The 16,794-nt window shown below is 34.4% G+C and overlaps 2 protein-coding genes and 1 non-coding gene across 3 annotated transcripts; all 3 read right to left on the bottom strand.

Annotated features, from left to right (window-relative positions):
- TRNAS-UGA (transfer RNA serine (anticodon UGA)) lies at window positions 1-82 on the bottom strand. Its single transcript has one exon. It is a non-coding gene; the product is annotated as a tRNA-Ser (tRNA).
- Window positions 83-446: 364 nt separating this feature from the next.
- LOC145092959 (thiosulfate sulfurtransferase 16, chloroplastic-like) lies at window positions 447-1,785 on the bottom strand. The gene is made up of 6 exons (XM_079030967.1): window positions 1,589-1,785; window positions 1,412-1,504; window positions 1,151-1,267; window positions 916-1,060; window positions 781-834; window positions 447-676 (listed from the first exon to the last, which is right to left on the bottom strand). Exons 1-6 carry the CDS (start codon window positions 1,678-1,680, stop codon window positions 602-604), a joined length of 576 nt encoding a protein of 191 aa, XP_078887093.1. The 5' UTR covers window positions 1,681-1,785; the 3' UTR covers window positions 447-601.
- Window positions 1,786-14,169: 12,384 nt separating this feature from the next.
- LOC145095567 (GDSL esterase/lipase At4g28780-like) lies at window positions 14,170-16,065 on the bottom strand. Its single transcript, XM_079033419.1, has 5 exons — window positions 15,819-16,065; window positions 15,342-15,490; window positions 14,902-15,132; window positions 14,483-14,744; window positions 14,170-14,393 (listed from the first exon to the last, which is right to left on the bottom strand). Exons 1-5 carry the CDS (start codon window positions 16,063-16,065, stop codon window positions 14,170-14,172), a joined length of 1,113 nt encoding a protein of 370 aa, XP_078889545.1.
- Window positions 16,066-16,794: the final 729 nt, after the last annotated feature.

The raw sequence follows: 16,794 nt of genomic DNA, 5'->3' as shown, positions 1-16,794 counted from the left end.
CGTCGACAGCAGGGTTCGAACCTGCGCGGGCGAAGCCCAATAGATTTCAAGTCTATCTCCTTAACCACTCGGACATATCGACTAATTTGGAAATCTCACTTTTAATGACAACAACTCTAATATCTGACGATAATGATGATTTTGTCTATATTTTAAGTAAGATCATATTTTGTCTATATAATATTAATATAATTTAATAACATCATTACAACTTACTTGTATATAATAAAAAATTATAACTTGAAACTTGAGTAGAAAAACACCACCTTACTCCAATAATCACAGAATCCTACTATATAAATGTATCAACAATCATCAAGACATCACAAATTTAGTTTTAATTATATATCTATAATCAATACTTAAATACCTTTGTTTAGTTAACATTTTACTTCCAATATTTAGGAGATCATTCAACAATGTTATGATCCATACAATCTTCGATATAATCGAGGTCTAATAAAACTTTTTCTTCATAATTTTTGTATACAATGTTATGATCCATACATGCATGGATCAAGAACCATCTAAACTTGTTTTTATTTACAAACTAACAATGATCCTCTTATTTGCTTCCATTTTTATTCACATTTTGCAAATTTCAAGACTCAATCGGAAGCCCATTTTGATTCCACGAAGCATATCCACCTGCTATGTCCGTTACACCTGTAAAACCCTGCATTCATGCAAATTAAACGAAAAATTCCATCATTTCATAATATTCCTACTCAATATATACTCGACTGTGATTTACGAATGTCGGAATGCATGCAAACTTACATAAGAAAGAAGATCCGTGGCAGCCATGAGCGACCTTTTCCCCAATTGGCATCCCTAATGTTCATGAATCGAAGTGATCAAAAGATAGATTACAAATTGCTTAAAGGGAAAAACTTATCGATCTTTTGAACTTACGACGAGAAATTCATCGTCTTTCCCAAAGTGGGATGAGACTTCGTCAATAAAGTTGGGATTTTTGGACATCCCAGATCCGAGTCTGAACATGTAAGGAACATTAATGGCACCAATAGCATGTCCAGCAGCGAATTCTTCAGGAGTTCTACACAAAAAATGTTCATGATCATTTACATGGTGAAGCAATTGGAGAATGAATTGAAGACCCATTGAGTTCGGATTTCGATTGGAGTACCTCACATCTAAATAACGATGGCCGGCTTGATGAAGCTCGTGAGCCACACGCACCGGCACCGATGTAGGCGTCACCGGCGTTGTTGGCATCACATTCTCTCCGACTGTAGCCATCCAACTGTAAAGGACACCATGCCCAAATTTAATCATAAAATTGAGGGAAATCGATATCGATTTTCAGAATTCAAAATTGATGGAAATTTGTAACTGGATCATGTTCATCAGTATCTATTCAGGATTTGAATATAATTTCTCGGCTGACCTGAAGTTAAAATTTCTGCCTTTGTTGCCGATGTCATTACCATTTCTACGGTTGCGTTGATTCGATAACTGAGCCTTCGTCGTCAATTCGAATCTGAAACGTTAACACCCAATTACACATACGATTAGCTTATTATCAGATTTAATTTGTAGAAATGACGTTTGAATCGATTAAAACCTTGGATTGGTGATGCATTGGGAAGGAGATAGACGAGGGGCTGATGAGATTTGGGAAGCAACGGCAATCGGTGTAGCAGTGGTCATCATCATGATGAATAGTGAAGGTAGGGCTTTGTTTGGATATGATATAATGTGTGAAGAAGATGGAGTTTCGTATGAGGGAGAGTGTGGTTATATGGAGAGATGAAGGATGGGACGCCATGAATGTGAATGATGAGCGACAGGATATTTGGATAATTTGTGTGAGTCATCATGATAAGTTCGAAAGATGGCGATCTTTCACTTCTGCTCCTTCACACGTGTTGATTACTTCCATAAAGAGGAATCCATTTACAAGCAAGATATGCACATAAGTCCACTCTAATTAGAAGTAAAAGTGTAAAAACTATAATATTAGAATTGAATTAGTCATAGTTCAATTTTTTTTCTTCACCTTTTTAGGATAAAATGATGAATGGTTGGTCTAATTTCAATTCGGATGAAAATTACAGGTTTTTTTTTTGTTTGGAATAAATGCTATTCCATACAAATTTTAAAATAATTTGTTTAGAAATTACTATGATGATATTATATTAAAAACCCAAATAATTATAATTATAATTTAATGTATAATTTAGACTAAATTACATACATAATCCTCTTGGTTTGGAATAATATGCAATCTTCTTAGCTATTTAATTATTTTCACTTGGACTATGATATCTTTTTGTTATGATTTTCATTCGTCCTGCTAGTGGTGCACAGATAGAACGAGATGGAAAAATGAAATCGGAACGAAAAACCAAACCTGAAAAACCCGAATCCAAACCAAATAATGTAAATGAAAAGTCTACAAGACCGAACTTCTTCAAAAAGACCGTAGCGAAAAAGAATCTGCCGATACTTTCCCCTAAAAGACTGATCCGAACAAAGGCTGGTCCAGAATAGATCAGACCGTCCCAAAACCGACCAAAAACTTGTTTGTGACCGTCTTAGTGTATATTTATCTCCAACACGTAACATGTATATATCGCCCCATCATATTTATTCTTATAATTTTCATATTTATATTATTTTAAAAAAAACTTAGGTATCACCATATAACCCCACCCCATTCCACCCCTTCGTCTCATCACCCCCACCTAAATGAAGAATGAAGAACTATGTGAAACATCCACCATCGCCTATGTTCCACTCCCATCGTCTCATCATACTTTCATTGACTACCGATATCTCATTCACCCCTTTCCTTTCCTAATAAAGTATCCACCCAATCTTTTTATTTTTTTTCCTCAATTCTTCCTTGCTACTAAACACTATTTCCTAAGGCTTGTGAGAAGCTAGTGAAGTTGGTCATCTCCTACGCGTAAAAACCTTCCACTCATTATGTTTAGCCTTAGGGCACCGGGTATGGAGGGTATTTTGACGCGTAAAGGGTGACGTGGAGGGGAGGGGGGGGGGGTATTTATGAGTGAACACCGTCCCCTCCATGGTGAATATGACGCGGATTGACATGGTTCACGAGTGGTTACGCGCAATTTGATTGAATGCTTTTTTTTTTGACTGTTTTCTCTAATTTACTCCATCCATTTGGACCGATAACATTTATCAATATATATATATATATATATATATATATATATATATATATATATATATATATATATATATATATATATATATATTCAAAACTAAAACCTCACCATACACAAACATAATACATATCACATATTTTACAACAACTACAAAAAAAATCACACTCACAACAAGAATATGAATAATTTTTTGGATGTCATTTCTTCTTCTTCATCATCTGATGAAGATTCCGATGATGATGAGTTAGTTATGCACACGTTGTTGTCTGCGCCACACGACATTATACGTCAGAGAGGCGAAACTTCAAATGTCGAGAAGAAACGAAGAAAGTCCATCAACCGGGATCGAGAGACGGCGAACGAACTTTTGGTACGTGATTACTTTAACGTTGATAGTTTATACGGCCTATCAAAGTTTGAGGATTGCTTTCGTATCAGTAGAAATTTATTTCTACATATAGCTAGAGATTTGGAAAACAATTATGAGTTCTTCCAAGTGAGATGGGATGCTAGGGGTAAACGTGAGTTTACTACGTTTTAAAAATGCACAACAACTCTTAGACAATTAGCATACGACATAGCCGCAGACGCTTCATATGAATATTTGAAGATGTCTGCGATGACCGGTCGAGAATGCACATATCTTTTTTGTGAGTATGTTATAGAGCTTTATGGCGACATATACTTGCGAAATCCGACTAGAAATGATGTCGACCAATTGTATGCCGCACATCAGGTTAAACATTGATTTCCAGGAATGCTAGGTAGCATTGATTGTACACATTGGGTGTGGGAAAATTGTCTCAATGCATGACGAGGGCAATCCACACAAGGTGATTATGGTGTGCCTACTGTTATACTAGAAACAGTTGTTTCATAGGATCTCTGATTTTGGCATGCATTTTTTGGTATGGCAGGGTCAAACAACGACCTGAATGTGCTTGGAGCATCTCCATTATTTAACGATATTTTGCAGGTTAAAGCACCAAATAGCCATACGTTATTAATGGACGTGAATACAATCATGGATATTACCTTGTTGATGAGATATATCCAGAGTTCGCTACATTTGTCAAGTCATATATATATCCAACTGATGAAAAAAAGGAAATTGTTCAAATTAGCACATGAATCTGCAAGGAAGGATGTGGAGCGGGCGTTTGGGGTCCTCAAACAGAAGTGACACATAATCAAATATCCAACACGAGCATGGGAAAGGGAAAAATTGATGAAGGTGATGAAAGCATGTGTTATTTTACATAACATGATACTAGAAGAAGAGGGTAAGACTATTTGTACGTATACTCCGAATGATATGCTCAACCACCTGCAGTAATACAAGTCGGCAACCCAGCATATTTTACAAGGCTTTTGGAAATACATAATAGTGAAACACATCACAATTTACGTTAAGATTTGACTGACAACATATGACAACGACAATTTGAAAACGAAAACGAAGTGGATGAGGACACGGACGATGAGGACAACGACGCAGACGAGTCTTTTTTTTTCAATGTTTTTTATTAATTTTTATGTTATTAGTAAAATGTACGTTGAAATTTAAAAATATCACTTTTATGTTTATCAATGTTTATTTTATTAGTAAGCATGAATGTTGAATTTAAAAATATTATTTTTATTTTTATTAAAGTTTTATTGTGTTTTTTATTTAATATAATGTAAAAAAAATAATAATTAAAAAAAACAATGTAGAGTTATAACCATTTCAAAGATTAGTAAACATATAAGTTAGATAGGTGATATTACTTTTCTAGTGAATTAACCGGTAAACAATCCCCATGGCCTCATGTCTCATATTTGGTTCATTTTCAAAGTGAATCCATTTTAGCCTTGTGTCTTCTAATCCGTTTCGGTGAATCGATGGGTCATCTATTGTGAATCTATCTAAATTTTTTTTTTCATTGTTTTAATTGTTTTCATGTAAGTTTTATACTTTTAGTTTTAATGAAATGTTTTGAATTTAATCATAACTAAAATTAGTTTTCTTTGAATTTAAAAAATAAAAATAAAAAACATGTTCACGAGAAAGATCATTTCCTAGCCTCCTAGGTAAAGGTGTGGACGTGTGGTGAGATGAAAAGTGTGGCCATATTACATACTGTTGAGATGAAATGCAAAAAGTGTAAGAAATGTGGTACCACACTCTATAAGGTTATAAATATTAAATATATTCAACTATGAGTAGCAGTTTTCTCTTTATATTGAAACGCCATAAAAGCATCAATAATATAAGAGTTTTTTGCAGATATTTTTCATAGAAAAGCTAAAAATAACAAAGTTCATTGTATATCTAAAATGAGAGTTTTTATTTTGATTATTTATCTTTTATCTTTTATTTGTATAGTTGTATATTTGTAATTGGTTAAAAAAAAACTATAAGATCCACTATATAATTGGAAAAAGTCAAAGAAAAAGCTTGTTAATTAACGAAAAAACTAATACTAGATTATTATTATTATTATTATTATTATTATTATTATTATTATTATTATTATTTTTAAAATTTTCTAAAACTTTTTAGTTTGAAAAAGCTCTTTAGAAAACGGGTAAATGACACAAAAAACATTCTTTTTACACAGAAATTCGATTTTAACACCGTGTTTTTTTTTGTGTCAATTTTGACACTGTGTTTTCGAATTTGTTACAATTCTGACCACTTGACCGGTTAACCAGGTTGCATGCTGACGTGACATGATGACGTGTCAGTTTTGATGACGTGACATTCTGACATGATATGCTGACGTGTCAAAATTGATTTTTTTTCCATAAAAAACACTCAGTTTTCACTTTTTTCGATTTTGACATTAAGTTTAATTTTTTATTTCAATTTTGACATTATGTTTTTTTTGTTCCAATCAAACATCATTTATCAAATTTTGTTTATTTTTTTGTCTATTTTCCATTTGAAACCATATAAATATTTTTTTAATACATTTAAACCGTATAAATATGTTTTTTTTTTCATTTAAAAATCATAGTGTTGTATAAATACATTTTTTTTACACTCAAACCATATTTTTATGTATAAGTATGTATTAGTTATATAAAAATTGCATTTTATATTAAATTTGCAACTTTAAAATGTGTTTGGAGGTTTGGAGGCCTGTAGTCGATCAAAACTCGGATATTAAGTTTGCAACCCGTCAAATTTTTACATCTTATTAGAAGCTTATGGTTAGTTTGATTCTCATGATATAACTAATGTTTTGAATGAAAAAAAACACACATCTTGTATTTAAATAAAAATGTGGTTTTTAAACGAAAAAAAATATGTTTATACGGTTTAAAATGTAATAAAAAAAATATATTTATACGGTTTCAAATAGAAAATAGATAAAATTGAACAAAATTTGATAAATGATGTTCGATTGAAACAAAAAAAACATAGTGTCCAAATTGAAATAAAAAATTAAACTTGGTGTCAAAATCGAAAAAAAGTGAAAACTTAGTGTTTTTTGTGGAAAAAAAAATCAATTTTGACACGTCAGCATATCATGTCAGCATGCCACGTCATCAAAACTGACACGTCATCATGTCACGTCAGCATGCAACTTGGTTAACCGGTCAAGTGGTCAGAATTGTAACAAATTGGAAAACACAATGTCAAAATTGACACAAAAAAAACACGGTGTCAAAATCGAATTTCTGTGCAAAAAGAGTGTTTTTTGTGCCATTTACCTTTAGAAAACTTATAAAAAATTCTTATTATAAATGCTCTAAATATTATCTATGTCGATCAGTAATTATGATCAAGGTTTTAAAAAACTCGTCATGACTCTAAGGTTTGTACTTTGACGCCAAACTTTAATAAAATGCTGCATTAAATCATATATGTATATAAATATGAATAATAGTAGAATAATATATATATATATATATATATATATATATATATATATATATATATACACACACACAAAATTGCCGCTTTATGTTAGGCCTTACAAATGATGTGCTCGCCATGGCTCGTCAAGGCCGACTTTACTTCATGTGAAACTAAGCAAGGGCTTAGGGCCCCTAATTTTAAGGGGCCCCACTTAACCTAAATGTCGATTAGTGATTCTCCAAATAGCTCACGACATAGATTGACAAATATCATCAAAACCAAGGGAATGTTCTTCTTCCAATCTTCCTTCTCGGATATTAATTCTCTGATTCTCCATTCTTGGCAGAAGCAAGTAGTAATCGTTACCAATCTGCAATATTGATTATCTAACTAGTTGATTCTCGATTCTTCTTCTTCCTCTAAAACAGTGAAACAATATGTTAAGTTTGATATGTTATTCTTCTTCGTTTCTTCCTCTAATAATATGATAATCTAATTAGTTGATTCCTGATTCTTCTCATGTTTGATAATTGATATGTTCTTTTTCTTCCTCTGATAACCAAGTAATTCTTCTTCTTCTTTCTCTGATAAGCTGTGAATGTGATTCTCCATTACTATATTAGGCGTATGTTTGATATGTTATATGTAAAATAGTTTTTAGACCTTACATTATGTGAATATTTGAATCTGATTTTAGATTATCTACCAGGGTTAATGTTTGATATTTTATATGTATAATAGTTTTCTGACCAAACATTGAGCACAGACCGTGGTGGATAATTTGTTAACTGTTAAGTTTTTCTTCATTTATGAATTATGATATGGCTATGATTTTTATGGATGCTCTAGTAGTCTAGTTTGAGCTTTAAATGTGTAGTACATTACCATTGAATCAGGTTTTGTATGATTTTTGTTAGCCAAAGGGCCCCATATTTTTGGTTCGCTTAGAGCCCTCAAACTGGTTGAGCCGCTCCTACTTTGAGGTTTGACATTGTCGTTAAAGTCACACCTAATGTTATTTAGAATCTTGATCATGATATATGAAAAATAACATCAACTTTAGTCATGCCAAAAGATACTCTTTATGTTAACTAACTCTCATATATATATATATATATATATATATATATATATATATATATATATATATATATATATATATATATATATATAGGCTTGAGAGGAGAGTAAGAAAGGAATACGCCTAAGCCAACAACAAAACTACGAACCTAAAGAATAATACAAATTTCATTTAGATCATAAAGGGTAAAAAATAGTTTATCGAAAACTCACTTTTTACATCATATGACCTCGTGCTGGTTCTGTCGCGAAACTTTAAGGAGTCATAACTTATTCATTATAACTCAGATTTCGATGAGGTTTTTGCCTAAATGTTTCTAATGAGATTCTTTACAACTTTCAATAATATAATTTTACTTATTTTCAACTTTATATTTTCGTTAATTTCAATATTTGACTTTTGTTTGGAATCTCATAAGACTTCCAATACTTTCTAAATGATTCTAAACATAGTTTTACTTCAATTCTAGTAAAAACTATCTGTTAGAACTCAACGCTCAAAATCACATAATATTTCATAATATCATTCATTTTTTACAAGTTACAAAACGCGATAACTGAACGTGTATGTTACATTGATGGACTTATACATGTGTTAAGTCATTTGTTAAGCTCTTTTGAGTTCTAAGAGCCTCATTAAGCCATGCATGCATGTAAAATTGCCAACTTTACATGATAACCCACATTAAGGAAGTCAGATTTGAGTGTAGGGTGAAGTCTTAATCGATTAAGAGCTGAATAATGGAAGTTGGCTAAGCTGGGGAGAACGTTGGGCGTACAAGTTGGTACACTGCACCAACAAGCCACAAAGCAAGTACGCTAAGCGTACGAGCTGAGTACGCCCCGCGTACTCAGCAACGGACTTTGGAACTTTGGGCTTCTCGGTAAGAGGCCCATATTGGACCTTAGTAGTCTTGGGCCTTGTTGGGACATCATAATTCTATTTTTTTTAGTTGATGCTTTTTATTGGATTCCTTTGGTTGAAGGCCCATGGAGGGATTTGAGCCCAATTTGGAAAATTAAGCCATATTTGGGCTTGCGGTGATTATTTTGGAATATGGGCTTTTTGGACATTTGGATCGGGCATTGGCCTTGGGCTAAGTTAGGAAAGGGTAAAAAGGTCTTTTGCGCTAATTTAGACTCTTACATGATCCAATTATTAATTGGATGTCATTTTGTGATTGACAGCGCGGTGATTTTAGCGGGCGAGCAGCCAGAGATTTATCTATGAGATTCAATAGTGTGAAGTGAGTCTCCTCACTGTTTTTAGTGGGTCGAAGGCACCAATTCTGATCCATGATTAATTATTATGATAGGATGCTAGATGCCTGCGTGACTCTTGCATGTGTTAGGTGCTCGTATGTATACCGAGCGAGGCCCGATGATTGCATTGTATGCTATTGTGTATGATTATCACATGTGTTAGAATGATTATATGTTATATGTTTATTATGTGCACCAGGCAGGGCCCGATGTCTGGGGTCTAATGAATGATAGATCTATAATCCGAGCATGTCTCGATGTCGGGTGGGGCCCGAGGCTGAGTGAGACTTAATCTCGGGCGAGGCCTGATGTGAATAAATGTTTATTTATGTATGGTATGTGGTATTTTGGGAAACTCAGTAAGCTTTGGGCATATGGTTTTCAGTTTATGTTTTAGGCACTTCAGGATTAAAAGGGAAGAGCCCGAGATGATTCCAGAGCACACACCATTTTTTTCCTGTATTTTGTGATTTACTTTTATTTGATATGATGTAGTGACATACTTTGATCTATTTGGACTGTATAAAAATGTTTTGAAGTATTGATTTAATTAAATCAAAAATGAAAATTTTCGGTCTTATTTTTGGGACGTTACAAGGGTGAAGCTATGAATAAGGAATTTGAAGCGTTAAATGCCAATAATACATGGATAATTACCAATTTTCCAAAAGGAAAAAAATCCATTGGTTGAAAATGGTTTGTAAAGTTAAATACAAAATAGATGGTTAAGTTGAAAAATGTAAATGGAGATTACTTGTCAAAGGATATCCTCAAAAAGAGAGAATTGACTATACATAGACTTATTCACTTGTAGTCAAAATGACAACAATTTGTGCTCTCGTTACAACTACTGTAAAGAAAGAGTAACAAATGCATCAATCGTATCTCTTTGTTACCACTTTCATAAGAATGAATACTATGATTCACTTTTCGAATAGGCATGAATACATGATATAACATCTGGGATTTATAAGGTATTATTTATATTTGTATAAGATTAATAAATTAAAATGGTTTGGGCTTGGACCTTTTGGGCCGTTATAATTGGGCTGAGGAAATGCCATATGCGGGGCGTACCAGACCATGTACGCTTAGCGTACTTGTTAGAAGAATGCACGTATGCCATGTACGTATGCCCAGCATGCCACAGGGTACGCATAATGTACACATGTAGCTCCTAAAACCCTAAATTTTAAGGTTTGATCCCTATATAAAGGATCTTATGCCTTTGGTCCAGCCTCCCTCTCACCTTTAAACAGTCCTCACGAAAAACCCTAACCCCTAATTGTGTATTGTTGTGATTTGGTAGCCATTTGAGAGCATTTTGGTGTTATTTTGGAGCCTTGGAAGAGAAAGAAGTTTGAATAAGGAGCAAGAAGTTGGGGAGATCTTGTAGATCCAGGGTATTAGCACCATTTCTGACTCTTTTGAGGTATCGAGCTTCAAACTTGACCATTGCATGCTTAGTTGTAATGTTGGGGTGTTTTATGGGTTATTTGGACTCTATTGTTGAGGATTCTTGTGTCTTGATAGTTCCATACCCTAAGGGATGTCCTTTTGAGCCCTTGGAAGCATTTAAAGTCATAAAAATCGGACCTTGATGGTTAAGCCACAACCATGCAAGTGTTTATTGGTCACAAAGTTGGTTGAAGGACTTAAATCATGTTTTGACCCCCATCCATGCATGCAAAGACATAAAGTTTGTAACTTTATGGATTAAGATGTATTAAAGGACACGAATATATGTTCTGGACGTAAGGACTTAATGGATTAAGACATAAATGGAGTCCCAAGGAAGCTGGCCAGTACGCTGGGCGTACACCCTGGTACGCTGTGCGTACTGGTTCAAATCCTCGCTTTTGGTCAAGGCCAGCATACGCTGGGCGTACGTGCCAAGTACGCCACGCGTACACATGAAGAGTGGCGAACTTGGGTTTTTGGGCCTTAGAAGTTTGGGCCTCATGGCCCACTGTGGAGTAGAGTCTCTAGGCTTGGGACAAAGATTTAAAGTATTGGGCCTCTTGGGCCATATTGGGCCATTTGAAATTATTTATATTGGGCTAAGGATATATTGGGCTTTCGATAAGGCCCATTTGAGGATTTGGGCCCAATTCAGAAAATTGGGCCATTGATGGGTCACTTGTGGGTTGGGTAGACTATTTAGAATTGGAACCCCTCATGTTATGGTGTTGGGCCTTAGGCTTTGTCCCAATTAGATCAGGGGTAAAATGGTCATTTTATCCTAAGAAGGATTATTAGTTTTGACTAAGTGTTATTGTGGTATGATAGCTCAGGGAGCCATCGGAGTCAACGCTATAGATTTATTACCGTGAGATTCTACATTCGGCTTTGCGAGTTGAGTTACCTTCCTATATGAGTGGGTCGAAGGCACCAATGCCGACCCACTAGTAGTTGTAGTAGTAGAGATGATTGTCTTTGTGATAATTGTCTATTTTGCGACTATCTGTTATGCTTTATTTGTTTACTTGATATGATATTATGTGGTAGTGGTAGGGGTGAAATAGACCAAATATCCGATTGAAATAGACCGAAGGGGAGGCCAACACCCAGATATACTCGACACTATCCGGTTGAAAAAGACCGAAGGGGAGGCCAACACCCAGATATGCTCAACAATATCCGGTTGAAATAGAACGAAGGGGAGGCCAACATCCAGATATGCTCGGCAGTGTAATCGTTATATGATATGTGGTATGATGGGGGAACTAACTAGGTTTTGTGCTTACAGTTTTCAGTTTTGGTTTTAGGTACCTCTTCTTCGAAGGGAAAGAGGTCGACATGACTGTAGCGCATCACACCGTTATTCCGCACACGAGATTCTTGGGAGATATACTTTGATGATGTTTTATTTTGACATGTTTTGTTTATTGATACTTGGTTTTGTTATAGGATGAAATGATGAATGTTTTTAATGCTAATGGTTCCTTTATTACTTATTTTAAAAATGAAATTTTTGGCCTTAATTTTTGGGATGTTACACATGATCTATAGGATAATCTGCATGGTAATCTTGAAGAAGAAATTACATGAATTTCGCTCCAAGAGTTATTTTGCAAGATAAAAATCAAGTATGCAAATTTCAAAAAATCACTCTATGGGCTTAAGCAAGTCTCATGTCAATGGTATTCTAAAATATGTTCAGCCTTAAAAGATAAAGGATGCCAACATTCTAAATATGATTATTCATTGTTTCAAAAATCAATATGTTCACATGTCACATTTCTAGTAGTATATGTGGATGACATTATGGTCACATAAAAGATTTGGGTTACCAAAACTTCTTCCTAGGGATTGAAGTCTTGTACACTTCCATAGGGTAATATTGTCACAAAGGAAATTTGCTAATGACGTCTTGAAAGTGTTCAAATGTTTTGGAAAATCAATTTGTTCCATACCTTCAAATCTCAAACTTTTGATTAATGAATGGTAGTCTTTGCCTAGTGTAGAAGTATATAGAAGACTTGTTGGCAAATTGAAAAATTTAATACAAGACCTGATCTGCCATTCACTGTGCAACATCTAAGGCAATTCATGCCCAATATAAATAATATATATATATATATATATATATATATATATATATATATATATATATATATATATATATATATATATATATATATATATATATATACACACACACACGCGCGCGCGGGCGCGCTAATCAATGCTTGTTCATTAACAATAAAGACGATTTCAATCTTCAAGCCTTTTGTTATTCTGATTGGGCTCTTGTCCCCTATTAAGAAGGAGTATTAGTGGAATTTTCATATTACTTGGTGGAAGCCTTATTTCTTGGAAATTCAATAAACAAATCATGGTCTTATTGTCCACTTCTAAAGCTAAATACAGGAGCATGAGAAGGGTGACAACTGAATTCTCATGGTTATCAAGAATTTTGCATGAAATGAATGTTTCTAGTGTTACTCCTACCCCTGTTAAATGTGATAGCCAGACAACAATCTACATTGCTTTAAATCCAATGTTCCATGAACGTACAAAGTATGTGGAGTTAGATTGCCACTTTATTCGAGAAAGATTGCAAGATGGCCTGGTTGATTTCTCTACAATATGTTCATACTCAATTGCAACTGGATGACTTATTTATAAAAAATCTACCTAACATAGATCATGATAGGCTTTTAAGCAAGTTGGGAGTGTCCCACTCTCCAACTTGAGGAGGGATGTTATTATTTATGCCACATCAAACTAGTTAGTTGAAACTTAGTTAGTCTCTTAGTCATTCACTTAGATTAGTTAAAACTTAGTTACTAGTTAGTCTTCTAATTTCTTTGTATAAATAAATCAGAGTTGTAATAGTTTCAATAATTAATTCAAAGAGAGTTTGTTCTTCATCTTTACAATTCATCCATTCAGGAATCAACACGTTGGTATTTAAATAGCAACAAAGTACTTTTACCTTGTTGCAAATGACGAATTTAGGGGAAATGACAAGGAATGTTCGAAACAAGTTTTGTTATAATGTGGGTTTGTAATCTTCCGGTTTTTTGCTGGGTTTCTTTTCTATAATAACATATTACCATTAAAAGTACAAATGAAAAATGCAAATACTAATAAAATATTTGGTGGTTCCATTAAAATTATTGAACAAGTTTTATCATATAATCCGTCAATACACAATGATAAAAACAATATTGTTTCTCGTTTTTATTACCCTCACCCACTCCCGTTTGCCCTTAGAAAACTAGTGAAATTACTAACCCAGTCGACTGCACATCGATCTATTCACCGAACATCAAACAAACAGGTTTTTGAAATAATTACATTCGTCTAAGCCTTCGCCAAACTGCTGAAATTCATAGGTGTCACAAACTCTTGTCCATCAGCGTAAGCCAGTGTAAGAGCTGCATGTCGAGCAGCAGCCTCAGTGGGGTGAAACTCATCCCAAAATATGTAATGATTACGATTTCTGCAAAGTTTTGATCCCGATTCACACCCGGTTTCTGCATTAAATGTTCCATTTCCGCAGCAAGCTGTTTCAACTACTTGGAATCCTAAAACATTGGGACAAGATTCTTGAATATGCATATCAATATAGGAAAACTAATGGTCTTATTGAAGGTTATTAGAGAGTGTTTGTTACCACTTGCACGACGATTATCAATGAAATCCATGATGATGTTATAGGTGTTTCCCAGTGAGTAAACGACTCCTTGATTTATTGAGCTGAAATTTTGCAAGAGGGATTCAATTGATGCATGGAAAGCTTGTGCAAGTTCATTCATGGCTTCTACACAACTGCCATTGCCACCCATCTGGTAATTAATGTAGCGTTCCTTTGGACAACAACCCAGCGGTGGTACTCCTATTATTCCAAATTTTCTAGCTCCAAGATCATACAAATTCTGTCGATATTGATGTAGAGAAGAAAATGAAAGTGAGTATCATCGGAAATGCCAATTGGTTCCACAGAGAACACTCAAATTCCACTACATTTAACCATTCTATTATGGTGGATATTCTCTAAGCATTTTAGGCTTTCTATCTCATTCCAAACATTACCTGTAAATGTATGGCATAGGTTGCGGTGAGATTGGCGATGAGTTGCTGTGGTTGTGTCTCATTCCGAAATAGAGAGTTTTGTTTCTCGAAAAAGTCATTGCTTCCGACGCTAATGATGCAATGGGACATCCCTATGAAAAAATCAGCTGTCCCATTCCCTAATACATCTGACATATTCCCACGAACTGTCGCAAATTGTTGAATTTGATCCCATAGAGGCACAACCCTTCTCTGTCCAAGTATTAATTAATTAAGTTTGCAGCAGATTCAAAACATAATATTTGAAGAATGTACCACACCCATGAGAATGCATGGTTTTTCGATTATGTGAATAAAGTTCCATATAGATATGTATAGATTATAAACAACATAAAACCACAATTTTTTTTAAGAAACGAACGATTGATACGCATGTGCATGTAATTGTGGGATACACTTACGAATTTTTCACGTCCAGTGTCGCGTAGAATACCAGATCCTCCTGAAGCAAAGTTTGCGCCACGGATTATCTGTAACAGGAAAGTGTCCGGACTCTCAACGAGAGTGAGAAAAGGTGGCGGACTAAAATCATAACCTTTCATGTACGAAGCTGCATACATCAACAAACCAGTTAAATTATCACTTTTCCTTGATAAAAATAGAGCTTGATCAGTCCGAAACATGAAGATTAAGATTATTATCATATCAGTTATGCGTAACGAAAAACCAAAATCTAGTTAACTAAGACCTAAAATTCCATGTCTGCGGTTCCTGAATACATCGTTACACGTTACCTACAAACTGTTAACTGTTTCGCTCGCTGATGTGAAATCATGAAATACCAAAAGAGAAAAAGAGAACATGTGCCACGCTCCATATAGTGACACTCAAGTGGTTATTGACATAGTTTTTTTTTTTTTTTTTTTTTTTTTCCATACCAAGTAAGTCGGCACTGTTGAGGCCATTGCTAAATCTCCCTGTTGAGACGGAATCAGGATAATCGATGCCATAGTGAGGGTGATCAGCCCTCGCTGAGCTATCATCGAAGTGGTTATTGGTTCCAACATCCAGTAAAGAATCTCCAAAGATGAAAAGTCCTCCATGGATGTCAATTCCTGTGGTGGTCTTCGTTATGGTTGCGACAGTTACTACACATAGCAAAACGAGGGTAGAACTACCCTTCATTACCTTTGATGTTAGTTTTCTCTTGATGATGATGAATATGCAGAAACACGATCCAGTGTTGACACTGACGATCTTTGTGATGTCTATATATAGTAAGAAAAAGAACAGGTGGATGATGTCGATATTTTAAAAGGTCACTGTCGAGAGTACCTGGAAATTTGGTCCAGTTTCGGCAATTACTTTAGGTTGTTTTCTATAAAATACTATTTTTTGGTAGGTTTCATGGAACTAGATATATGAAACATAAGCATACTACCAATATGCTTCGTTCATGCTAATGCATGATAAAAAGTTAAGTTTGCGTTAGCATTGGGAGACAATTACTAAGGCTTCTTAATCTGGACGATTAATTTGTGAAAAACCCGACAGAATAGCTTATAAAACACTTGCCGCTCAAAAGGAAAAGGTATTTAATAAAATATTGATTAATTATGGCGACATGAAGGTGCAGCCATCCTGATAGTATCATCAAATTTGAAACGTCAACGATTTAATTATTTAAAAGGGAAATGACTTCGTCAGCGATAACGTTCATGGTTGATATCGTTTTCACTCAACCTCCCCCCTCTCATAACATTAGCGATAAAGTCTAACATCATTACCTTGGTGTTTAATTGGATGAAATATAGCGGTAATTTTAATGACCGTAAATGGATTGTTTGGAGTTGTAATCCTTTTGACCTTCTATAAGTTGTTTGTTTTATTTGTTTTGTGTTGTTTTTTCACCCT

Source organism: Lactuca serriola, chromosome 3 (assembly GCF_051521515.1).
Source record: "Lactuca serriola cultivar US96UC23 chromosome 3, Lser_US96UC23_V15, whole genome shotgun sequence".
Lineage (NCBI taxonomy): Eukaryota > Viridiplantae > Streptophyta > Magnoliopsida > Asterales > Asteraceae > Lactuca > Lactuca serriola.
Note: the sequence above shows the minus strand (reverse complement) of the source record. Positions and strands in the feature narration are given on the sequence as shown.

Bases quoted from the DNA above. Each gene is read 5' to 3' on its own strand.
- LOC145095567 (XM_079033419.1), bottom strand. From the start codon at position 16,065: ATGAAGGGTAGTTCTACCCTCGTTTTGCTATGTGTAGTAACTGTCGCA. The intron at 15,491-15,818 runs GTATGGAAAAAA...TGATGTATGCAG, and splicing joins CAACAGTGCCGACTTACTTG to CTTCGTACATGAAAGGTTAT. The intron at 15,133-15,341 runs GTAAGTGTATCC...ATACTTGGACAG, and splicing joins ACACTGGACGTGAAAAATTC to AGAAGGGTTGTGCCTCTATG.
- LOC145092959 (XM_079030967.1), bottom strand. From the start codon at position 1,680: ATGATGATGACCACTGCTACACCGATTGCCGTTGCTTCCCAAATCTCA. The intron at 1,061-1,150 runs GTACTCCAATCG...TTTTTTGTGTAG, and splicing joins CATCGTTATTTAGATGTGAG to AACTCCTGAAGAATTCGCTG. The intron at 677-780 runs GTAAGTTTGCAT...GCATGAATGCAG, and splicing joins CCACGGATCTTCTTTCTTAT to GGTTTTACAGGTGTAACGGA.